Source organism: Bos indicus, chromosome 1 (genome assembly GCF_029378745.1).
Source record: "Bos indicus isolate NIAB-ARS_2022 breed Sahiwal x Tharparkar chromosome 1, NIAB-ARS_B.indTharparkar_mat_pri_1.0, whole genome shotgun sequence".
In the NCBI taxonomy this organism is placed as follows: Eukaryota; Metazoa; Chordata; class Mammalia; order Artiodactyla; family Bovidae; genus Bos; species Bos indicus.
The window spans coordinates 4480547-4506035 of NC_091760.1; the positions used below are offsets into that span (position 1 = coordinate 4480547).

At 37.8% G+C, this 25489-nt stretch overlaps 1 protein-coding gene across 2 annotated transcripts in view; it reads left to right on the forward strand.

The window, feature by feature from the left end:
* The window catches only part of SCAF4 (SR-related CTD associated factor 4), a 62000-nt gene that overhangs the window by 11265 nt on the left and 25246 nt on the right, over nt 1–25489 (forward strand). For both annotated transcript variants that reach the window (XM_019957132.2, XM_019957208.2), the window contains exons 2-9: nt 12036–12119; nt 12650–12694; nt 13885–14046; nt 15591–15726; nt 16051–16190; nt 16773–16949; nt 20902–21086; nt 21447–21555. In XM_019957132.2, the coding sequence (XP_019812691.1) occupies nt 12036–12119; nt 12650–12694; nt 13885–14046; nt 15591–15726; nt 16051–16190; nt 16773–16949; nt 20902–21086; nt 21447–21555 (1038 nt within the window). The remainder of the gene's footprint in view (nt 1–12035; nt 12120–12649; nt 12695–13884; nt 14047–15590; nt 15727–16050; nt 16191–16772; nt 16950–20901; nt 21087–21446; nt 21556–25489) is intronic.

The following is a 25489-nucleotide window of genomic DNA, read 5'->3' on the forward strand; positions in this document are numbered from 1 at the left end:
GTAGATGCAGTCAGTGTTTTAAACTGAAGATTTGCTTTTTAGATGTTATATTTCATTTGCTAATTTATAGTCACAATTAAAATTTTTAATTAATTGGGGATTTTATAAATGTTAACCTTTTCAGTTTTGATCCCATGCTTGTGTGTAGATCTAGTCATTACAACTTGGTAGGGAGAAAAGTAGATATGGATAAAACATACAATGTATAGGATAATGTTTTTCTTCTAATCAAATGATTTTATATCCTGGAACCAGTTTTTATTTGTTCAATTAGTCTGGAAGGAACTGTTTAATTCATTAAAATGTTTGATAGCCAGCTTTGGGTAAACACAAAGTTTACTTAGTGAGGCACAATAAAAGCAATTTTGAAACCTGGCAGCTATGCTAGTAAAATGGGGAGTAATGGTATGGGTAGAATATTTGGCAGTTGCAAAGATCAAATCCTGGCCTATTTCGTGAGCAAGTGAAGACAAAGGAGTTAAGGATTGATTGCAGTTCAGTGAATCAAAATGGAGGTAAGGAATAAAGAATGACCTAGTAAGTGGAACTGAGGGGGTTAAAAGGCCTGACAGCGGGGGTGCAGCAGCCTTGGTTCTAAAGTAAAAAGTTTAATTGAAAGGTAGACCCTTGTAAATTGTAAGGGAGTTAGTCTTACATGAAGAATAAATTAGGGCATACTTTGTGGAGTGAGTCATCAGAAATTAACTGCTTAGAAAATTAGTTCTGGCAGCGGCAAATGGTAACAGAATTAGGGATTGGTGATACAATTAAATAGGGAGGAAGTTTAAACTACTGTTTGCTATATTACTATATTCTATTTTCATAATGCACATAGAAACATAAATAGTTAACTTGAAAGTGGTTTCATACATAATTTAACAGTATATGTTTGCGTTTATTTGTGTGTATTTTGTAAAGCATTTTCCTTGGTTCTGGAACCAGGAGAAAATTTGGTGAGCTTGTGGGTAAGTGTAGTAAGGTAAAGAAGTGTAGAAAGGAGTAAGTATGAAAAATTTTAAGACTCTTTAAACTTGAGAATAGTATATGCATCTTTGCTGTTTGTAAAAATACCTGGTTTATAACCTTATGGGGAAATAAGTAGAACTGATTTGTAGTGTTTAAGTAAAGACCCTGCTCCATAGGAGCAGAGGAACTGTGTAGTTTCTTTTTTCCCATCTAAAGAGCCATGTAAATTTGCCCTGTTATTAGACATACTGTATATTAGTGCCAGACCTGTCTTATCTCCATACATTCCTTTAACCAGGTGGAAAATTGATTAAATATTTGGGTTTCAAAGGATTTGACTCTCTGGAAAGTAAATATAACTTACATGGGAGTAAATCCCTGGGTTGGGAAGATCCTGTGGAGAAGGAAATGGCAACCCACTCCAGTGTTCTTGCCTTGGAAATCCCATGGGCAGAAGAGCCTGGAGGGCTACAGTACATGGGGTCATAAGAGTCAGACACAAGTTAGTGACTAAAACAAAACAACAAAAATCATATATCAGTAGTTAAAGGGATGCTTTCTTTAATGCACAGAGGTCAAAAAATATACTTAAGTGATTTTTCAGTTTTGGGTTTTATGCACAAAGACTTCAGATACAAAGATTTTAAATGGCAGATTTTATGTTTATTTTAAAAATTTTGTTTTAGCAGTTTGAAAAGTTAAAGATTTATAAGGCATTAATTTAAACATATGTGTTAACTTCAAAGATATGGTTTACTCCACAGACAATTCGTACTTGGTAATGATGGTCCTATACATTTACAATCAAGTTGGAGAAATGCATTTCTGTGTCTCAGACACAAATGTAAAGTTTTCCACTTTTAACCCATGATTTTAATTTATTTATTTTTGAACTAATGCAAATTAGGTAAATTTAAGTAAGAAGATATCCCACCAAATATCTTTAACATTTTAGAGTATGTCAGTCTTTTTTTCCCCTTCCACTTGTGTTTGGATATGGTTACCAGATCTTTTTGATAACATGAATTACTTTCTGATTTTAAAAGCCATCTTGGGAATTTGGGGAACATCTGATTTAGATAAATTTCTAAAAATGGAATTGTTGGTTTAAAAGATATGGACTTTTTGAGTTCTTGATATATATAGCTTTAGATTTCTCTCTGAAATTGAAACTTGGCCGTTCTCATCAGCAGAGTGCTTTCTTTGCTTTTTGCTAATCTACACTCATGCCCATTAGATACCTAAGTGAACTGTTATCTCATTGTCTTAATTTGTACTTTTTTGACTATTGGTAAGACTGAACATTTTTTTCCATGTTTATTAATTAGTTTCTGGCTCTATTTGTTATACTTTGTACAGTTTCCAGTTTTATTGTTTTTCTTAGTGTTTGTTATTAACTCATGCACAGTATTCTGCTTTAGGGTAGAGTGGTATAATGGTACTTGTCTAACATGCTTGGCTTGCAGCTCTTCTTTCCTTCCCTGCGCTGCACCCCCCCCTCCCCCCGCCCCCCGCTCTCTCTCTCAGTCTCTTTGTCTCACATACATTCACACGGTCACATTAAGTGCCCAGTATTAAAGAATTAGCTCAGACAAAGTTTTGGTAAAGGCATAAAATGAAATGCCAGTTAAGAAGAGACTAAACTATCTCTTACCTGATTGTTCTAGCACTATTTTATAGAGCTGTCTTCAGGCTATAATTAGAGGGACAAAGCATCTTTGTGGAGATGATTTTAAGATTTTCCCCCTACGTTTTCTTTTGTTAAATTTAATGTGTGCTTTTATAAAGTATATTTTATCAGTAAACATTTAAGTTAAGTTGGCTTTAACTCTTGATTTGGTTGAAGCCAATGTATCAGATTTGATGAGACAGATGAACAAAAGAGGGAGGGAGATTGTAGACTTGAACACTTTGATAACTTGATCTGTCAGAAGGGAGATTTGAGTACCAGCCTGTTACTGTGAGTATGTGTATGTATTTTTGGAAGCATCCAAATTTTTTTTTTTAACTTTGTAATTAATTATTAATAATAGGAGCTTAAGGCAGAATTTGTCATCACGGAGATCATAATAGCAAAGGAAAGGAATACTAGATATCTTAAAGTATAATTCATTATAGTAAGTTTAAGAGGATAAGATGGGATAAGTACACCATTGAAAGAGATTCTGCCTAGAGATTTCTAGTCACTTGGAGCTAGAACAGATTCTCACAGACCAATTAAACATTTTTCTTTCATAAGAAAGAAAATGTGTTTCATCTAGTGAGGACTGCATATATTTCAGATATTTGTCATGATTTCATCTTGAATAAATTAGAAAAAATATTGATAAGTTGAGAGTATTGTTAAGTGAATTTTATCTAACTGGCAGGGTCCACAGAATATTAGATAAAGTCTTCCTACAAGTTGCAAGTATCAGTTCAGTTCAGTCTCTCAGTCGTGTCCGACTCTTTGCGACCCCATGAATTGCAGCACGCCAGTCCTCCCTGTCCATCACCAACTCCCGGAGTTCACTCAGACTCACGTCCATCAAGTCGGTGATACCTTCCAGCCATCTCATCCTCTGTCGTCCCCTTTTCCTCCTGCCCCCAATTCCTCCCAGCATCAGTCTTTTCCAATGAGTCAACTCTTCACATGAGGTGGCCAAAGTACTGGAGTTTCAGCTTTAGCATCAGTCCTTCCAAAGAAATCCCAGGGCTGATCTCCTTTAGAATGGACTGGTTGGATCTCCTTGCAGTCCAAGGGACACTCAAGAGTCTTCTCCAACACCACAGTTCAAAAGCATCAATTCTTCAGCGCTCAGCCTTCTTCACAGTCCAACTCTCGCATCCATACATGACCACTGGAAAAACCATAGCCTTGACTAGACAAACCTTTGTTGGCAAAGTACTGTCTCTGCTTTTGAATATGCTGTCTAGGTTGGTCATAACTTTACTTCCAAGGAGTAAGCGTCTTTTAATTTCATGGCTGCAGTCACCATCTGCAGTGATTTTGGAGCCCAGAAAAATAAAGTCTGACACTGTTTCCACTGTTTCCCTATCTGTTTGCCATGAAGTGATGGGACCAGATGCCATGATCTTCGTTTTCTGTATGTTGAGCTTTAAGCCAACTTTTCCACTCTCCTCTTTCACTTTCATCAAGAGGCTTTTTAGTTCCTCTTCACTTTCTGCCCTAAGGGTGGTGTCATCTGCATATCTGAGGTTATTGATGATTCTCCCGGCAATCTTGATTCCAGCTTTTGCTTCTTCCAGTCCAGTGTTTCTCATGATGTACTCTGCAGATAAGTTAAATAAGCAGAGTGACAATATACAGCCTTGACGTGCTCCTTTTCCTATTTGGAACCAGTCTGTTGTTCCATGTCCAGTTCTAACTGTTGCTTCCTGACCTGCATACAGGTTTCTCAAAATGCAGGTCAGGTGGTAGTTTCAAGTATAGGTCTTTCTAATTTTTAAAAAACCGTGGTGTTGAAAAAAGCCATCTATATAGCAGATTCATGAAAGTTACAAACTAATTGGAATAGCTGCTACGTTGAAAACAGAAAGTGATTTCTAGACTACCTAAGTAGATTGAAGGACTGTCAGAAACCAACATAAAATCAACATGAAGTTCTAGTTCTGATGAAGATTGCAGTGAAACAGTCTGAGGGTTTTACTTGGTTATAAATATGAGTTAATAATGAATTGAGCACTATATATTTAAACTGCACTGGATCTTCATTGCTTCATTGGCTTTCCCTAGTTGTGATGAGGGAGGGCTACTGTTTATTGCGGAACGTGGGCCTCTCATTGCAATGGCTTCTCTTGTTGTGGAGCACAGGCTTTTGGGATCTTTCAAGACCAGGGATTGAGCCCATGACCCCTCCATTGGTAGGGAGACTCCTATCCACTGGACCACCAGGAAAGCCCCAACTATTTAACTTATATGCAGAGTACATCATGAGAAACGCTGGGCTGGAAGAAACACAAGCTGGAATCAAGATTGCCAGGAGAAATATCAATAACCTCAGATATGCAGATGACACCACCCTTAGGGCAGAAAGTGAAGAGGAACTAAAAAGCCTCTTGATGAAAGTGAAAGAGGAGAGTGGAAAAGTCGGCTTAAAGCTCAACATTCAGAAAACGAAGATCATGGCATCTGGTCCCATCACTTCATGGCAAATAGATCGGGAAACAGTGGAAACAGTGTCAGACTTTATTTTTCTGGGCTCCAAAATCACTGCAGATGGTGACTGCAGCCATGAAATTAAAAGACGCTTACTCCTTGGAAGTAAAGTTATGACCAACCTAGACAGCATATTCAAAAGCAGAGACAGTACTTTGCCAACAAAGGTCCGTCTAGTCAAGGCTATGGTTTTTCCTGTGGTCATGTATGGATGTGAGAGTTGGACTGTGAAGAAAGCTGAGCGCCGAAGAATTGATGCTTTTGAACTGTGGTGTTGGAGAAGACTCTTGAGAGTCCCTTGGACTGCAAGGAGATCCAACCAGTCCATTCTAAAGGAGATCAGCCCTGGGATTTCTTTGGAAGGACTGATGCTAAAGCTGAAACTCCAGTACTTTGGCCACCTCATGTGAAGAGTTGACTCATTGGAAAAGACTGATGTTGGGAGGGATTGGGGGCAGGAGGAAAAGGGGGCAACAGAAGATGAGATGGCTGGAAGGTATCACCGACTCGATGGACGTGAGTCTGAGTGAACTCTGGAAGTTGGTGATGGACAGGGAGGCCTGGCGTGCTGTGATTCATGGGGTCGCAGAGTCGGACACGACTGAGCAACTGAACTGAACTGAACTGAAGCAGTATTTTAAAATTTAATAATAATAGATGATCTCCCCTACCCTAGAGTGACCATGTTCTGAATCCTAGAACCTGAGAATGTGTTACCTTACTTGGCAAAGAGACTTTGCAGATGTGAATAAGGGTTTGAGTTGAGTTAATTGTCCCATGTTATCTGGATGAACCCAGTGTAACCCCAAGGGTCCTTAAAATGAGAGACATGAAAGTCAGAGAAAGTGAGGTACAGTGAAAGCAGAGGCTAAGGAAGGACAGACGATGCTATGCTGCCAGCTTTGAAGATGGAAGAGCCAAAGGAATTTAGGCACCCTTTGGCTAGAAAAGGAAAGAAATAGATTTTGACCTAGAGTGCCCAGAAGGAAGGCGGCCCTACCAATGCCTTGATTTCAGACTAATGAGGTTGTGAATTCCACAAGTGTTGTTTTAAGCTACTGAGTTTGTGGTAATGTGTTCCTGCAAGAAGAGGAAACTGATACAAAAGACAACCCACTAGATTCCACAGGAATATATCCAGGCCCTCTTTATTTTGTTTTATCATACTTTTAAAAGGAATTAGCCAGTATAGTCAGATCTAGAAATCATATCATATGGTTAATAGTTGAAGCCGATAAGAAAACATGCTTAGTTATGTTTATTTTCTCACATGAGAAAGATCACTATTGTTCTGTGCTCCAGAGGCAGAACTAGAGCAGGAAAAGGGAGGGAAGGTTATCAGAAGGGAGATTTGGGGTCAGTACAAAGATGACAGCTGTAACCGTTGCAGCTGATTAGTTATGAGTTAGTAACCCTGTGAACTAATATGGGACCTGCCAGATATATTGTGAAAGCAGTTGTGAATTTAGTATGAATACTAGATTAGGTAGTAGGTGCTATACAGCTGCAGAAGTCTTTGATACTGCTGTGTTTTCAGTATAGAGAAAATTTCTCCAAATGCAGCACTTGAATAGTAGATGTAACACAATAAAGTTTTTATGCTAAGCCATAATAAAAAATTGGGCTTCCCTGGTGGCTCACATGGTAAAGAATCCACCTGCAAATGCAGGAGACCTAGGTTCAATCCCTGGGTCGGAAAGATCCCCTGAAAGGAATGGATACCCACTCCGGTATTCTTGCCTGAAGAATTCCATGGACAGAGAAGCCTGGCAGGCTACAGTTCATGGGTCAGTAAGAGTTGGACACAACTGAAGCACTAACGCCTTCAGTTTCACGACAAAAACTTAAACTTGAGATCTGTGTTAAGATTCCCAGGGCATTATGTACTTCTTTTTACCGAGCCATTTATGTGTCAGATCTAGGCCAAGAGATTTATATATACATTATCTCATTTAATCCTAACAGTTTTATGAAAGTGAAGTCGCTCAGTTGTGTCCGACTCTTTGCAGTGCCATGGACTGCAGCCCACCAGGCTCCTCCGCCCATGGGATTCTCCAGGCAAGAATACTGGAGTGGGTTGCCATTTCCTGCCATCTTCCCGACCCTGGGATCGAGCCCAGGTCTCCCGCATTGCAGGCAGATGCTTTAACCTCTGAGCCACCAGGGAAGCCCAACAGTTTTATGAAGTGAATTGAATATTACTAATCCTCTTTTTCATACATCATTGAAATTCAGAAAAGTTTTAACTAAACTTGTCAAAGTTTATGCAGTCAATAAATAGTAGAGTATCATGTTATTTTGACTAACCCTCAAACCCTGTGAATTCTATAAGTGTGATGGGCCAAATTTAAAATTGTTCTTTATTGATAATAGGAATCATTGTGAGTGATTTTTTTTTCATAATTTTTAGAATACTTTGTATATCAGGCACCCAGCAGAACAGTGTTCATGTTTAGTTTTTCTAATAGTTATTCAACTGATGACAACAAAAAAAAACAAACTTGTGTCTATTGCTAGCAAATATGTTTTTCTTACTAAGGCTTTCTAAGGAGGTTTTGTACCTTTTGGGGCCTACTGCTGCTATTATCCTCTATAACAGAATTGCATCATTTTCTGTGGGTGCGTTGACACTTTTTGTTTTTGGACAGATCACATTAATTCTGAATGCAGATGTGTAGTAGCAATGAGAGCGCTGCACCTAGTGATGTTTATTGAGCATTTGCCCAGTTGCAGATGATAGTACTAGTCATTCAGTTTAGTCGCTCAGTCGTGTCTGACTCTTTGCAACCCCATGGACTGCAGCATGCTAGGCTTCCCTGTCTGTCACCAACACCCGGAGCTTGCTCAAACTCATGTCCATGCCATTGAATGGCATCGGTGATGGCATTTAACCAGCTCATCCTCTGTCATCCCCTTCTCCTTCTGCCTTCAATCTTTCCCAGCATCAGGGTCTTTTCAGATGAGTCAGTTCTTCGCATGAGGTGGCCAAAGTATTGGAGTTTCAGCTTCAGTATCAGTCTTTCCAGTGAACACTCAGGACTGATTTCCTTTAGGATGGACTGGTTGGATTTCCTTGCAGTCCAAGGGACTCTCAAGAGTCTTCTCCAACACCACAGTTCAAAAGCATCAATTCTTCAGCACTCAGCTTTCTTCACAGTCCAACTCTCACATCCATACATGACTACTGGAAAAACCATAGCCTTGACTAAGTGGACCTTTGTTGGCAAAATAATATCTCTGCTTTTTAATATGCTGTCTAGGTTGGTCATAACTTTTCTTCAAAGGAGCAAGCGTCTTTTAATTTCATGGCTGCAGTCACCATCTGCAGTGATTCTGGAGTCCAAGAAAAGAAAGTCTCTCACTGTTTCCATTATTTCTCCATCTGTTTGTCGTGAATTGATGGGCCTGGATGCCATAATCTGAGGTTTTTCAATGTTAAGTGTTAAGCCAGCTTTTTCACTCTTCCTCTTTCACTTTTGGGCTTCCCTTGTGGCTCAGCTGGTAAAGAATCTGCCTACAATGTGGTAGACCTGGGTTTGATCCCTGGGTTGGGAAGATCCCCTGGAGGAGGGAAAGGCTACCCACTCCAGTATTCTGGCCTGGAGAATTCCATGGACAGAGGAGCCTGGCAGGCTACAGTCCATGGGGTCGCAAAGAGTTGGATACTACTGAGCGACTTTCACTTTCATCAAGAGGCTCTTCGGGTCCTCTTTGCTTTCTGCCATAAGGGTGGTATCATCTGTATATCTGAGGTTATTGATATTTCTCCCGGCAGTCTTGATTCCAGTTTGTGCTTCATCCAGCCTGGCATTTTACATGATGGAATGTTAGTCAAGCCATATGAAAAAAACTAAAGCAGTAAAGGTTTAGTTTCTGGTGTTTGTCCTGGTGTTCCTTTGTGTCGCCCCCTTTTCTGTGCTACATTGAAATATTTGGTATACTGTAGTTAGTTGTATCTTTGTTCCCTTCTTACTCGTCTTCCTGGTTTTGATTCTGTAATCTCTCAGTTTCTAGAAGGACCTCTGCTTTTTCAAGATCCATATTCCAGTCTGCTGAAATCTCTGCCTGGATTTTCAGTAGGCATCCCAAGTTAAATTCAGTATGTCTCATCGTTATCCCTGAACCAATGCAATATATATAGAGAGAGATGAGCACAGATGCCTACTTGGTATTTTGCCTGCATTCTCCATCAGAGTTAATGGTCTTTGCATGTATTTACAACAAGCAGCATTGTATAAGGAGTTGACTATATGGTTTATCCAGTAGTCATGTATGGATGTGAGAGTTGGACTATAAAGAAAGCTGAGTGCCGAAGAATTGATGCTTTTGAACTGTGGTGTTGGGAGAATACTCCTGAGAGTCCCTTGGACTGCAAGGAGATCCAACCAGTCCATCCTAAAGGAAATCAGTCCTGAGTAATCATGGGAAGGACTGATGCTGAAGCTGAAACTCCAGTACTTTGGCCACCTGATGCAAAGAACTGACTCACTGGAAAAGACCCTAATACTGGGAAAGATTGAAGGCAGAAGGAGAAGAGGACAACAGAGAATGAGATGGTTGGATGGCATCACTGACTCAATGGACATGAGTTTGAGCAAGCTCCGGGAGTTGGTGATGGACAGGGAGGCCTGGCATGCTGCAGTCATGGGGTCGCAGAGTTGGACACGACTGAGCGACTGAACTGAACTGATAATCTTAAGGATTGTGAGCTTTACAATCAACAAATTCTAGTCCAGACACATTCCCTGGGAATCATTTGAAAGCAGATGTAATCCTTTTTGGTATCGGCTCAAAACAGCTGTGACAATCTATGTTAATTGTTAATATGATTAAATAAGATGATGTACCACCTTATACTTAGGCACTTAGTGTTGATTCAAAATCAACTTCCTCTTGTCTTGAGTTGTGCCTTCTTTAGTGGAATAAATACCCTTCCTCTGTCTGTCTCTTAAATGGTAGCACTTAAATGCTCTCTTGCTGGTTTATTGCCTGAGTGATAGTTATACTGCTATATGGTATAGTCTGTACTTTAATTTTTTAAGATAAATGATTTAAATATAAACTGTAGAGCATTTCATCAGAAGATGGCACTAATCTGTCTTGTCTCCTCAGTTGGCTGGGGTTTTTTGTGTGTGTGTTGTTGTTTTTTAATATGGGGAGTTCCTTACTGTAGAAATAATCAAGAATGTGGGACATTAAATGAATATTCGTGCTGGCTTAGGCTTCAGAGAAATATGATTCTCTAAGCTTTTAATGGCCAGAAAAGTAGTTCTCGCTGTTACTCATTCTTGAGATCGTGTATAAACTCTTTTTGTATCCAGTTTCTCTGCTTTAAGATCCAGAAAAGGAAATAGAACTGTAGTAATAAATAACTGTTTCAATAGCTTTTGTAACTTAGAAATGGGCAGAATATGCCCTTTTATAAACTGTGTGCTGCATACATTTTTCAGTTTGTATTGGAGTTGAAATACTTTAAATCGTTTCTTAGTTTCTCATTGGTTTATATAGTTTTAAAGATTAGTGTCTCTAGTTGTTTTTCAATTAGTGAGCATTTATTTTCACGGAGAATTTTTATTTTGTTGGAAATAAAGAATAATGACCCGAATTAGATAATGCCTTTTTAAAAAAATCAGTCTTTGTGTTAGTATCTTTGTTTTTCCCATTCTCTGTATTTTAGTATTGTTGTTCTTGTTCAGTCCTAAGTCATGTCCAACTCTTTGTGACCCCATGAGCTGCAGCATGCCAGGCTTCCCTGTCCTTCACGATCTCCCAGAGTTTACTCAAATTCATCTTAGTATCATTTATCAAAAAATTCTACCTTTCTCTGCTTAAACAAAGTACGTTTTTAGTTCTTATATTGATCATATCTTGCATTGCATACTTTTTAAAAAAATTACTGTTACCACTATCTATAGTCCCATTGTGTCTGTAGTTTTGAAAAACTGCAAAAACTCTGTTGCCAGAGTATTTTGTTGACAGGTAGGGCTATTTATTCTGGAAAAGGAGACTTGTTCTTTAGGGTACCTTTTTAGTAGGTGTCCAGTAAAGATAGTCTGTGTCTTAGGGGTTCCATATTTGAAATTCCAGCATTAGTTGGAGAGAAATGGAAATATGATTCATGTAAGACTGATAATGCTTAGAAGGCCCTGAAACTTATTTCAAAATGTATTTTTAGAAGAATATGTATGCTTATGGTTAAAACAAAAACAAGATTTTAAGAAACTAGATATAAGCTTCTTCTTAATGTCAGAATTTTATCTTTATTACTCTTTATGGGCTCTCATTATATTTTGGTTGGGTTTAAATTTTAGGGGAAAGGAGTGTGCCTGTGTGGTTTCATCTCCTGGGACTCCCTGATTGTTGGATTTACTGTAGTGAAATTTGTTAAATACGGTGTCATTTTTATTCCTGACTAATCAAGAAATTGTGAATTCAAGTTTTATAATGACGTGTTAAGTTTCTTACCTGATGTAATACATGTGTATCTCCAAATGAACATCAGAATTATTTGAAGTCCTGCAAAATCTCAGTGAGGTTGGATTTGAAATATTAAATATTGAGTCACAGTATTGCCATTTTCAGTATAGGAACATGGTGTGTTTGTTTCCATTCAAATCAGTTTTGAGTTCTTCAGTAGGGTTTTGTAAATTTTCTGTTATAGATTTTGTCAATTTTTTTTTACCTTTTCCCCCTTTTTTGCTGATTTTAGCATAATCTTTTCCCATTCTGTTTTCAAAGTGGTGATGCTAGTATGTAAGAAAGCTCTTGGTTTTTCTTTACCAGACAAATTATTAAACCTAGTTTTAGAAATTTTATTATTCTTTTAGTTACAAATATATTTGTTGAAATGAAGGGTAAACCTCTAATTTTACTTTTAATTAAAACTTTTTTCCTTTTTTTTTTTTTAAAGCTCTTTTCACTTATGGATATGAAACCTCCCATCTCTCGAGCCAAGATGATTCTCATCACGAAAGCTGCTATTAAAGCTATAAAGGTAAGAGTAAAAGAAATATATTAATTTGGAAGGTGTTTTTTAAAATGTTGAAAATATTATTGTTAAATTTGAGGTTTCATATTGTGAAGTAGTTCAGGCCTAAGTCAAAGAGCACTAACCAGGTTTTGCTGAAAGTACATAATAACAACTGTATGATGTGTCTACATTGTAACATATTTCAAAATCTGTTACGTTGTATTTCCTCTTTATATTTTTTAACTTTATTGAGGTATAGTTGACAGATTTAGTAGTAGGTAATAGAGCACGGTTTGATGCACATGTACGTTGTGAAATGATTACCTTATACTAATTGACACATCCATCACCTCACGTAGTTACCTTGTTTATGTGTGGTTAAGAATTTTTTGAGTTGTTGACTATGGATTATTTACTAGGGTTCGTTCAGTATTACCTTGAGAATTATTCAAATTGTACAAATTTTGAGGTTTTAGGTATTTTCTAATTATAGGAAATGTATTGAAGAGAAAAGTGTGTTAGCTGGATAATGATATTCTTTTTGTTCTTTTCAGCTTTATAAGCATGTGGTTCAAATAGTAGAAAAGTTCATCAAAAAGGTAACTATCCATTTTATTATTACCTCATTTTAGTTATGATCAATATTGTAATGTACTTTGTGAGTTGTAATTTGAATAATTACTTCGAAAGTCACTCTACAGAAAAGTTGTCACTGGAAGTCTTGTTTTTTTGTTTCATAACAAAACAAAAATATATAGCAGTACTGTTGATTGAGTACTTACTATGAGTCAGGATTCGAAATAGTTTTTTGTCTGCTCGAGCCTTCTCTCCCCATTGCCCTGATGACTCTTTTGACTTTTAACTTATCTTGTAGTACTTCAAATGAAATCACTGTGGTGTTTTCAACTTCCCTTTCTCCCATCATAATTAAACCACTTTTCACTTCTACAGTTATATGTTGTTTGATAACATATGTAACATTAGCACATGTCTATGTCAGTAAAGGACTGAGAAAGGAGACTTAGACATCATTGTCTTCTCCCCTAACCTAGAGCTGTACCTTTTTTTTTTTTAACTGTTTTGGCCATGCCACGTGGCTTGCAGAATCTTAGTTCCCCGACCAGGGATCAAGCTGTGCCCCCTGCATTGGAAATATGGAGTCTGTTTTCCTTAGTATAAATTTTTAGAAATAGGGTTGTTGGATCAAACAAGGCTTTGTGTTTATTGCTAAATTATTTTTCATAAAGGTTGTACCACCAGAAGTGTTTGCAGGTGTCTATCTATTCATTTTATCTTGTCAGTTTGTAAGGCCAAGAATGACTTTGCCTTTTGGGTTTTGTTTCTCTGATACTGTACTTTAATAGAATTGAAATTAATATTTTGGTTAAGATTGGCTTTTTGATAATTTTAAAAGTTATTTTTTGAGCAGGATGAATGAGAGTAGATTTTTCCATAATAAGTAGATCTGTATGGAGGTGGCTTAGGCATTGATAAAGTAATGCTGATTCTAGGAAGTTGGAAGTGGGGGAGGACAGAGGGATCAGAAAAAAGTAAAATATTGGGAGTCTGAAACATCAAGAGAATGGTAGTTCTCTACAGACCTGTGGGAATCTTGACAAGCTAGCCAATAAGAGAATTTAACATTTAAGTAGTTAATTACTTAAATTAATAACTTTAGTTATTTCTGTAGAAATAACCTTGAATATATAGTTTCATAAGAGTGAGATTAATGGGTGTCAAATTGTGATTTACTTTTCTTGTATTGACTTTACATCTTTAATCTTTGTAGTGTAAACCAGAATACAAGGTTCCAGGATTATATGTAATCGACTCAATTGTGCGACAGTCTCGTCATCAGTTTGGAACTGATAAAGATGTTTTTGGGCCAAGATTCTCTAAAAACATAACTGCCACATTCCAATATCTGTATCTTTGTCCATCTGAAGATAAGGTATAGTTTATAATTTTTAAATTAAACTTGTATTCTTACTCTATTCTTAAATGTATATTAGGTATTTAAAGCCTACTGTATTATTAGAAAGGTAATCACATAGTGATCTCTGTGAACTTGAAACAAAACCCAGTTTTTTTCTATAGTAGTCATATCTATTTTCTTGTGAAGTCCTTCAGAAATGTTGTACTTTTGAAATACAAAAGGAGCATCAGTTCAGTTCAGTCGCTCAGTCGTGTCTGACTCTTTGAAACCCCATGAGTCGCAGCACACCAGGCCTCCCTGTCTATCACCAACTCCCGGAGTTCACCCAAACTCAACGTCCATCGAGTCGGCGATGCCGTCCAGCCATCTCATCCTCTGTCATCCCCTTCTCCTGCACCCAATCCCTCCCAGCATCAGAGTCTTTTCCAATGAGTCAACTCTTCACATGAGGTGGCCAAAGTATTGGAGTTTCAGCTTTAGCATCAGTCCTTCCAAAGAACACCCAGGACTGATCGCCTTTAGAATGGACTGGTTGGATCTCCTTGCAGTTCAAGGGACTCTCAAGAGTCTTCTCCAACACCACAGTTCAAAAGCATCAATTCTTCAGCACTCAGCTTTCTTCACAGTCCAACTCTCACATCCATACATGACCACTGGACAAAAAAAAGGAGCATCATCTTTCTTTAAAGAAAACATTATTAGAAAGATTTCTTGTGACTGAATGGTAAAGAAATTCTGCAGTAGAGGAGGACAGTGCTTATCTCAAATTGTTGTTTATTCCAGAAGGAAGGGACCAATCATTGACTTTCCCCATCATATAGAGATGTTGAAGTATAAATGATATTCATTAGCAATCAGACTACTGTATTTAATTCCTCACATTTATAGCTGGTTTTACTCTGTACTGTAAAAAGATAGAAAAACATAGACAAAAAACTAGACTCTAATAGGTAGGAGAAATACACTGGTAAGCTCAGAATAACAAAGACTAGAGCCTGTATAATAAAGGACATATGAATTCGCATGTTATGGATTCTCTGTATTCTTGGAGGAATGCTCTTGTGGGAAAGATATACAAGAGAAAAGTTCATTCCTAGAGGAGGAGATAAGAGTTGTAACCATGAATAACACATTTTCTCTGGATCTCCTTCAAATTTGGTAACCCACAAAACAACTTACCTAGCAATTAGAGGCCAGTTAATTGTGTTAAATATTTTAACTATTAAAATCATCCTGGATTTTACTCTTCTTAGATAACTGAATTTTTTGGTTTCTTTGTAATCATAAATATGAAAATTTCAAGTAATTCTAATGCATTTCTTTTGACTCTCTAGGTTAATTTTTTGTTTTTTTTCTCTCCCTGTTTCTTACCCTGGATTACACTACTGAAGGAAGGCCAGTTAGAGTAGTTTAATGAGGCTGTAATTCTGATGATAGATTGTTTTCTAACAGATATAGCATGGAAATGTTAGCCTGTGGTGTTTTGTTCTCTCTTTTCATAAGAGGTATAATTATTTATGCTAATACTTATTATATATTCATGTTTTTTCACATAACAGAGTAAAATAGTTCGTGTATTGAACCTTTGGCAAAAAAATGGAGTATTCAAAATTGAAATTATTCAGCCTCTTTTGGACATGGCAGCAGGAACCAGTAATGCTGCTCCAGTAACAGAAAATGTTACTAATAATGAAGGTAAGGTCAGGTGTGTCTGTGCACTTAGAGAATTGTGTCATTTTTTGTACATGATATGTTTGGAATCTATTTATAGTGATGGAATTTTTCTATAAGAAGGAAGCTTGAGTTTACATCTTGGAAGATCAAGTTTTCTTCCCATCATTATTTCTAATAAAAGTATTCAGTGCGTGTTGCAGTATAGGCTGTAATACCATAATCTATATTTTTTACTGTATGTTAAACTGAATAGAGTATTGTTTTAGTAAAGAAGCTTAATGGAGTTTAAAGGAAATATTTATGAGTTAAAAGTTTTTGAGGCCTTAATGATCTTTTCTTTTTTAGGTTCACCTCCACCTCCAGTTAAAGTTTCTTCTGAACCTCCACAAGCCACTACAAACTCTGTACCAACTGTACCGCAGTTGCCCAGCTCTGATGCTTTTGCTGCTGTGGCCCAACTGTTTCAGACAACTCAAGGTCAACAGGTAAACTGTCTATCCAAAGATTAAATAGTTTGCAGTTAGGTACTGTTGTCAGTTCTTATTTTACATTCTTGGTTACCGAGCACATTGTGAGGAGGGAATATATCTACTGGAAAAGTCTTTGTGAGGAAGGATACTAGGGGATATGTGGGAGAGGTAAGCAAGGGAGCAGCACACTGAGGAATGGTGTGCCCCTTTGGAGAGAGCTGCAGAGCTCTCAGGGTGGTGGAGTTGCCCACAGTGCTAGTTACAAAATTATATGGATTAATGCAGACGATTTTTTTACACTTTTTTAGAAAACATATATACATTGTTCACAATTCAGTGTATTTTCTCTTCTCTCTGACCATCATTGTCTACCATTGGCGTCATCAGCATATACTTTTAACCTTAAGTGACACACATTGTATCCCTGATATATTTATTCAGGATAAACTTAACCATTACTAAAAGGTTGGTTCCTTTTTCCAAGTTCCTCTGTGCCTGTGCTATTTTGATTCACCATTTTTTTTTTTTAAGTAAATTAACTTTTGATACTGTGATTATCCTTTGTTGTGTGGTTTATCAGTTTTCCCATTCTTTAAGCTTCAGCAGATCCTTCAGACTTTTCAACAGCCTCCAAAACCACAGTCTCCCGCCATTGACAATGCCGTGATGGCTCAGGTTCAGGCTATCACAGCTCAGTTAAAGACAGCTCCTACACAACCACCTGAACAAAAAGCTGCTTTCCCCCCACCTGAACAAAAAACTGCATTTGACAAGGTATGCTTCTCTCACATAACCCATCCCATTGTTTATATCGCTCTGTAGAAGTTAACCCTTTTCTGACTTACTTGGATTGTTCATTTAGTTATTTGAGGGATTTTCCCCCTCGGCATCAAAACATTGACTCTTATTCTTGGTTATAAATGTGATATATATTCATTGCAGAATTTTCAATATAAGAGAAAAGTAAACAGTATAAAGGAAACAGAGCATTCATCATTAACCCCCTTACTCAAGGATAACTACTGTAACATTCTGCTATATATCTTTTCAGAATTGATTTCCTGTGGATATAGTCTTTTCTTTTTTGGTCATTATGTATCTGTGTGTTTGTGTGTATGTGTGTGTCCATACATATATAAAAATAGGTATTTTTAATCTATATACATAAATATACATACACATTGTTTTTAACTGGTTTATTTTTCATCTTAATCCTCATGTCTCTGGGTGGTTGTTAAGGTTAATAGATATAAATCTACTATGTACTGAGTGCTCATTAGAATTATTCCATTACATGGACACATCAGTTTAACCATTTCCCCTGTTGAAAGACATTTAAGTTGCTTTCTGTTTTCTGTTGTTGAAAACATTAGTTACCTTATCTATAATATGAAAGTTTGGGTTGGTTTAGTGTCTTCAAACTTCTCTTTTGGGCCTTAGTTATGTTTAAGGAGCTCCCACTAAGGGTATGCTGCTGCTGCTGCTAAGTCGCTTCAGTCGTGTCCGACTCTGCAACCCCATAGACGGCAGCCCACCAGGCTCTGCCGTCCCTGGGATTCTCCAGGCAAGAACACTGGAGTGGGTTGCCATTGCTTTCTCCATTGTGTGAAGGTGAAAAGTGAAAGTGAAGTCGCTCAGTCGCTTCCGACTTGTAGCGACCCCATGGACTGCAGCCTACCAGGCTCCTCCATCCATGGGATTTTCTAGGCAAGAGTACTGGAGTGGCTTGCCTTCTCTGCACTAAGGGTATAGGTGTGTTGAAAATGCACAGCTCAGAGCTTCCTGTTGAAATGTTTGCCTAAACAACTCCACTCTTACCTGTTTGTGTCTTGTCTATATATGACAATATAAAATTTAATTTCATTTTACAAGTTGCAGTACAAAAAAACACAAAAGTTTGATAATCCTAGAAAGAACTTTTAATTTAATCATCTCTAAATATCTGTTTCTTTCTAGCATTCTAAGATACAATAACTGTTGCTAGTAGTTAATATTAAGAATCTATGGAAATTACTGCTTGTTATTCTATCTATATGATTTATGAGTGACTACTGATTAAAAGAAGGTTGGATTAAAATTTTTGAGTACAAAAGAAGTACATGCTTTTAGGGGGAAGAAATGCAGATAATACAGAAAGTTCTGAAGTGAAAAGGGAAATCAGTTCCACTGATTTGTGTATGGTTTTTCAGACCTGTTTCCTCTGCATATGTGAACATAAATTGTTAAGTGCTATGGTTTTGTTTTTTAGTCTTCTGTTCTATGTTGTGATTGGGAAAATTCTCCCCACTTGTATTAAAAATTCTCTATTTCTCCTAGTAGTTTTACATTTCTGTTTTTTATGTTTGTCTCAATGTATCAAGAACTTATATTAGCATACAGTTCAAGATAGTTAAACCTTTATATTTTTGGAAATAGCCAATTCTCCCTCACAATTTTTGTCATACACTTTTTTCTATGTCTGTCTCTAGATACCATTTTGTCCCACTAGTATCTGTGTGTGTTTTGGCATCATAGCAGTTTAAACACTTGCAACTTACAGTTCATTTCTGGATGTGTTTTCTGCCTTTATTCTTTTTCAGACATTCCTTGCCTATTCTTGGGCATGTGAATTGGTATGTTCCAGAGAAACAGGACCAGTTACAGGCACAGACACACAAAGGGGAGAAGGGGGGTATTTTTTTTTAAGGGATTGGTTCATGTAGTTGTCAAGTGTAAGTTAGAGTGTCAGGCTGGAAATCCAGGTAAGAGTTAATGCTGCAGTCTTGAGTCTAAATTCTGCAAAGCAAAAGGTTTTCCTGTTGCTGTCTTGAGAATGCTGTCTTTGGGAAACCCTGCTATAAGGCCTTTGACTGATTGATTGAGGCACACCCATATTGTGGAAGGTGTTTGTTTATTCACAGTCCACTAATTTAAATGTTAGTCACTTTTCTTTTTCTTTGCTGCTCCATGCAGCTTAAAGGATTTTAGTTCCCCAACCAGGGATTGAACCTTAGGCTCATGGTGGTGAAAGTGCAGAGTACTAACCACTGGATCACCAGGGAATTCCCTGTTAATCACATTTTTAAAATACCATCAGAGCAACATCTAGGTTAATATTTGACCAAACAACTGGACATCATAACCTAGCCAAGTTGGCACGTATACAGTTGACCATCACAGCATGCTTTTCCAGATGAGCTGAGTGTTAGCATAAATTTTTATGAATTTACAAGTTAATTTAAGAAGTACTGATAATTTCTTATATAGAATCTCAATTTACTAGGTTTCTGATTTTTTTTATATTTGTTTCATTTATTCTTAGATAATTTACTCATTTTTCATGTTTAGTGTTTCATAACACTTCCATGTCCAAATCTTTGCAATCCTATGGACTGTAGCCCACTAGGCTCCTCTGTCCATAGGATTTTCCAGGCAAGAATACTGGAGTGAGTTGCCATTTCCTCCTCCAAGGGATCTTCCCAACCCAGGGATCAAACCGGCACCTCCTATGGCCCCTGCATTCCAGGCAGATTCTTTACTTCTGAGCCACCCTGGAAGCCCAATTGATGCTGTTGAGGGAAACTATTGAATTTTTATGTTATCTTGTAAATTATCTTGTTTTCTCTAGTTGGTTCTCTCACATTTTGTAGGCTGCTAAATTTGACTTTTCCCCTTCAACATCTAGACCTGTTTCTTTTTTTTTTTTTTTTACTGTCTTGATGGCTAGGACTTCCAGAAAAATAAAATGTTGAGTAATAGCAGTGCTAGCAGTGGCATTCGTATTTTGTTCATTTGAATTGCAACTAATTCCTCTAGTGTTTTATCTTAAGTGGATTGATCAATGTTTGTTCTTTACATTAAGTTTAGAAAAAGGAATTGTGCTTTGCTTTTGACTGAGAAGGTCTATTTTAAGCTAGTCAAACAGCTGACTGGGAACAGCTTGTCTATTTCAGCCTCTTTGTAGATGTTCAGTTTCCTTAAAAGCAGCAGAAATATCTTTTTAGATAGTAGGGCTCAGTTAAATTTTTTAATTGCTTCAGATGTTTTCCCCAAGCAATAGGTTTGAATCGTAAAACTTTTGAGGAACATGTCTATATGTGATAAACTGCAGAGAGTTCTTTTGTTGTTTTTGTAGATAGTTTAAACCTAATTTTTTTTTTTTTTTTTTTTATTTTTGGCTGTGCCAAGTCTTTGTTGCTGTGCAGGCTTTTTCTAGCTGCAGCAAGCGGGGCCTACTCTCTAGTCTCCTTGTGTTGGCTTTTCTTGTTGTGGAGCACAGGTGCTAGGACACGCAGGCTGCAGGAGCTGCGGCTCTCGGGCTCTCGAGCACAGGCGCGTTAGTTGTGGCACACAGGCTTAGCTGCTCCACGGCATATGGAATCTTCCCAGACCAGGGATCAAACCTGTGTCTCTTGCACTGGCAGGCAGAGTCTTCACCCCTGAGCCGATCATCAGGGAAGCCCTAGACCCGAGTTTTAATTTTGGCTCCTGTCATTGACTCTATTAATGTTGAGTTACTTAAATATTCACTGTATACCTCTGTAAAAAAGCAATGGTAGTACCTTTTTTGTGTGTGCAAAAATTGTCTGTGCGCCAAAGTCCCTTAGAAGCATGTGGGAAAATGAAATTGTACATCACAGCATAGCAGGGTTATAGATGATGGTGAATGTCTGTTTTTATAAAGTTTTTTTTGTGCAGTGAATCACAACCTGAATTTTAAAACGGAATATTGGCATACCTCTTGCAGAAGCTACTTGATAGATTTGATTATGATGATGAGCCAGAAGCAGTGGAAGAATCCAAGAAAGAAGATGCTGTTGCCGCCTCGGCCACCACAACACCTGCTCCTGCCGCTGTTGTGCCCACTACGCCGGCCACCGCCGCCGCACCTTCTGTGGCTGCGCCCACTGCCTCTCCTCCACAGGCACCCTTGTACGTCACTTTCTTTTGATTCCTCAGCAGATAGAACTTTGGTAGTCATTACAAGGCATAATGCAAGTAACACTTAATAGTCATTTTTCATATAGCGTCTTCTAAAATTCTTTTAAAAATTGTGGTATTTGGGGATTTCTTCTGAATGGGGAGGGGATCCTGTCAGATTTACAATAAAAAATGACTTTTATTTTGGGAATAATGCTGAGTTTTTAAGTTAATATAGGTAAATAAATGATTAAGTAAAATGTTGATTGTTAACAACTCCTGAACAGCAATCTGTAAGTTTGTGTAGCGTAAATGTGGCCAAGAATGATGTGTTTTTGAATGGGTAAAAAGAAGACTGCTCATCTCTTTTAGTGGGTTTCCTGGAGATGGCATGCCGCAACCAACATATGCCCAACATCAGAACATGGATCAGTTTCCGCCTCGAATGATGGCAGTGCAGCAGGATCCAGTGCACCATCAGGTAGAGGCATTTCTAATTACCTAAGACGTGTTCATTAGCGCGTCTGGGTTGCACTTGCCAGAGTAGTAGTGTTTAGTTGTGTGGGTGGCTGAATAGTCCTTAAGCTGTACTAAAAGCTGTCAAGCACATAACTGATTTGAGTTGCTTTTTTGCTTTAATTAAAACAAGGATGCTAAATATTCATGCTAATAATTTAATAGGTATTTTTATTTAAATAGTTTAGAGAGAGATTGTTGGTTCTATTTTAAGGAACTGAGCTATTTAGTTATACACCTTTTCCCCTTCTGAGAAGCCTTTTTTTCCCCCGCTTTTCACTTTTATTTATTAATTTTTGTGGTACACTGTGTTTTGCAGGATCTTAGTTCCCCAGCCATGGGTTGAACCTGTGCTGCCTGCATTGGGAGCACAGAGTCTTAACCACTGGACTGCCAGGGAAGTCTCCCTTTTTTTTTTTATTAATGTTGTGTGACTTGTTGCTTTAGAGGGCTTTCAGCTCTTCAGCAGTCAGGAATATAGTTTGAAATCTGCAGTATAAGATAAGGAGGACATCATACTGGAGAATTTCAGGAAGTTAGACTGTCTTTGTTCGTTGGATCTATTTTAATAAATTCTCTAATTCAGAGTTTTCTAAACTTGTCCGTACATCTCAGTTGGAGGAACATACTACAAAATACATATCCTAGACTTCTGGTGCTATAGTCAATCTTAGAGAATCTTTATTTATTTTAATTATGTGATGATTCTGTTGTACCACCAGCCTTTGGGAAATGCTCCTTTTAGACTTAATTTAGAAAGTGCTCTAAGAAACCTTTTAGAATATATTGATTTTCTTATCTGTATCATGTTCAATCCATTATATATAAAGGCATACCTTGTTTTTTTATTTTTCACAGATCCTGCACTTTTTTTTTTTTTTAAACAAATTGAAGGTTTATGGCAACCATGGGTTGTCAAATGATTATTGGCATTTTTTTTAGCAAGATAGTACTTTTTAGTTAAAGCATATACATTGTTTTATTTGGATATATTGCACACTTACTGAACTGCAGTAAGTGTGAGCATAAGTTTTAAATGCTGTGAAAACCAAAATATTCATGTGACTCACTTTATTGCAGTATTCATTTTATTACAGTGGTTTGCAATCAAATCCATCATATTTTGAGATATGCTTGTATTTGGTCATATGAAACTGACATTGTGATTTAGTGACTTGTTGATCAGTTCAGTTCAATCGCTCAGTCGTGTCTGACTCTTTGTGACCCCATGGACTGCAGCACGCCAGGCTTCCCTGTCCATCGGCAACTCCTGGAGTTTATCCAAACTCGTGTCTTTTGAGTCGGTGATGCCATCCAACCACCTCATCCTCTGTCGTCTCCTTCTCCTCCTGCCCTCAATCTTTCCCAGCATCAGGGTCTTTTCAAATGAGTCAGTTCTTCGCATCAGGTGGCCAGAGTATGGGAGTTCCAGCTTCAACATCAGTCCTTCCAATGAACACCCAGGACTGATCTCCTTTAGGATGGACGGGTTGGATCTCCTTGCAGTCCAAGGGACTCTCAAGAGTCTTCTCCAACACCACAGTTCAAAAGCATCAGTTCTTTGGCACTTAGCTTTCTTCATAGTCCAACTCTCACATCCATACGTGACTACTGGAAAAACCATAGCCTTGACTAGATGGACCTTTGTTGGCAAAGTAATGTCTCTACTTTTTAATATGCTGTCTAGGTTGGTCATAACTTTCCTTCCAAGGAGTAAGCGTCTTTTAATTTCATGGCTGCAGTCACCATCTGCAGTGATTCTGGAGCCCCAAAAAATAAAGTCAGCCACTGTTTCCCCATCTATTTGCCATGAAGTGATGTGACCAGATGCCATGATCTTAGTTTTCTGAATCTTGAGCTTAAACCAACTTTTTCACTCTCCTCTTTCACTTTCATCAAGAGGCTCTTTAATTCCCCTTCACTTTCTGCCATAAAGGTGGTGTCATCTGCATATCTGAGGTTATTGATGTTTCTCCTGGCAATCTTGAGTCCGGCTTGTGCTTCCTCCAGCCCAGCGTTTCTCATGAAGTACTCTGCATGTAAGTTCAATAAGCAGGGTGACAATATACAGCCTTGACATACTCCTTTTCCTATTTGGAACCTGTCTGTTGTTCCATGTCCAGTTCTAACTGTTGCCTCCTGACCTACATACAGATTTCTCAAGAGACAGGTCAGGTGGTCTGGTATTCCCATCTCTTTCAGAATTTTCCAGTTTATTGTGATCCACGCAGTCAAAGGCTTTGGCATGGTCAATAAAGCAGAAACAGATGTTTTTCTGGAACTCTCTTGCTTTTTCCATGATCCAGCAGATGTTGGCAATTTGATCTCTGGTTCCTCTGCCTTTTCTAAAACCAGCTTGAACATCAGGAAGTTCACAGTTCACGTATTGCTGAAGCCTGGCTTGGAGAATTTTGAGCATTACTTTACTAGCACGTGAGATGAGTGCAATTGTGCGGTAGTTTGGGCATTCTTTGGCATTGCCTTTCTTTGGGATTGGATTGAAAACTGACCTTTTCCAGTCCTGTGGCCACTGCTGAGTTTTCCAAATTTGCTGGCATATTGAGCACTTTCACAGCATCATCTTTCAGGATTTGAAATAGCTCAACTGGAATTCCATCACCTCCACTAGCTTTGTTCGTAGTGATGCTTCCTAAGGCCCACTTGACTTCACATTCCAGAATGTCTGGCTCTAGGTGAGTGATCACAGTATCGTGATTATCTGGATCATGAAGATCTTTTTTGTACAGTTCTTCTGTGTATTTTTGCCATCTCTTCTTAATATCTTCTGCTTCTGTTAGGTCCATACGATTTCTGTCCCTTATTGAGCCCATCTTTGCATGAAATATTCCCTTGGTACCTCTTAATTTTCTTGAAGAGATCTCTATTCTTTCCCATTCTATTGTTTTCCTCTATTTCTTTGCACTGATCACTGAGGAAGGCTTTCTTATCTCTCCTTGCTATTCTTTGGAACTCTGCATTTAAATGGGTATATCTTTCCTTTTCTCCTTTGCTTTTTGCTTCTCTTCTTTTCACAGCTATTTGTAAGATCTCCTCAGACAGCCATTTTGCCTTTTTGCATTTCTTTTTCTTGGGGATGGTCTTGCTACCTGTCTCCTGTACAATGTCATGAACCTCTGTCCATAGTTCCTCAGGCACTCTATCAGATCTAGTCGCTTAAATCTATTTCTCACTTCCACTGTATAATCATTAGGGATTGATTTAATTTAGGTCATACCTGAATGGTCTAGTGATTTTCCCTTCTTTCTTCAATTTAAGTCTGAATTTGGTAATAAAGGAGTTCATGATCTGAGCTACAGTCAGCTCCCTGTCTGGTTTTTGCTGACTGTATAGAGCTTCTCCATCTTTGGCTGCAAAGAATATAATCAGTCTGATTTCAGTGTTGACCATCTGGTGATGTCCATGTAGAGTCTTCTCTTGTTTTGTTGGAAGAGGGTATTTGCTATGACCAATGTGTTCTCTTGACAAAACTCTATGACTTGTTGATAGATGAAATTTAAAAAATATTTTCTCATCCTGTTTAAAATACAAATGAAACCTATGAACTTAATTCCAAATGTTTAACAATTATTGATAGTTTATTAATAATTTAGAGAGACTGCTTTTTTATATTATAGTGATATTACACTATAATTGTATTGTATAATTGTATTGGCATTAGAATGTTAAGTGTATAAAATTGTTAGATTGTGAACATAGTACTCTCATTATAATGATATTTCAAACCCTAAATAAATTCAGCCGTAGGCATGTTGGCTGAAACTCCCCTTGGAGTAAAACTTAAAACAAACTTAGAAGTCAGTGCTTCTAAATACTTTTCCTCCCCTAAAGCTTAATTGCCTTTAAAGTTGAAGAGAGAATATTTGCAGTAGAGTACCTCT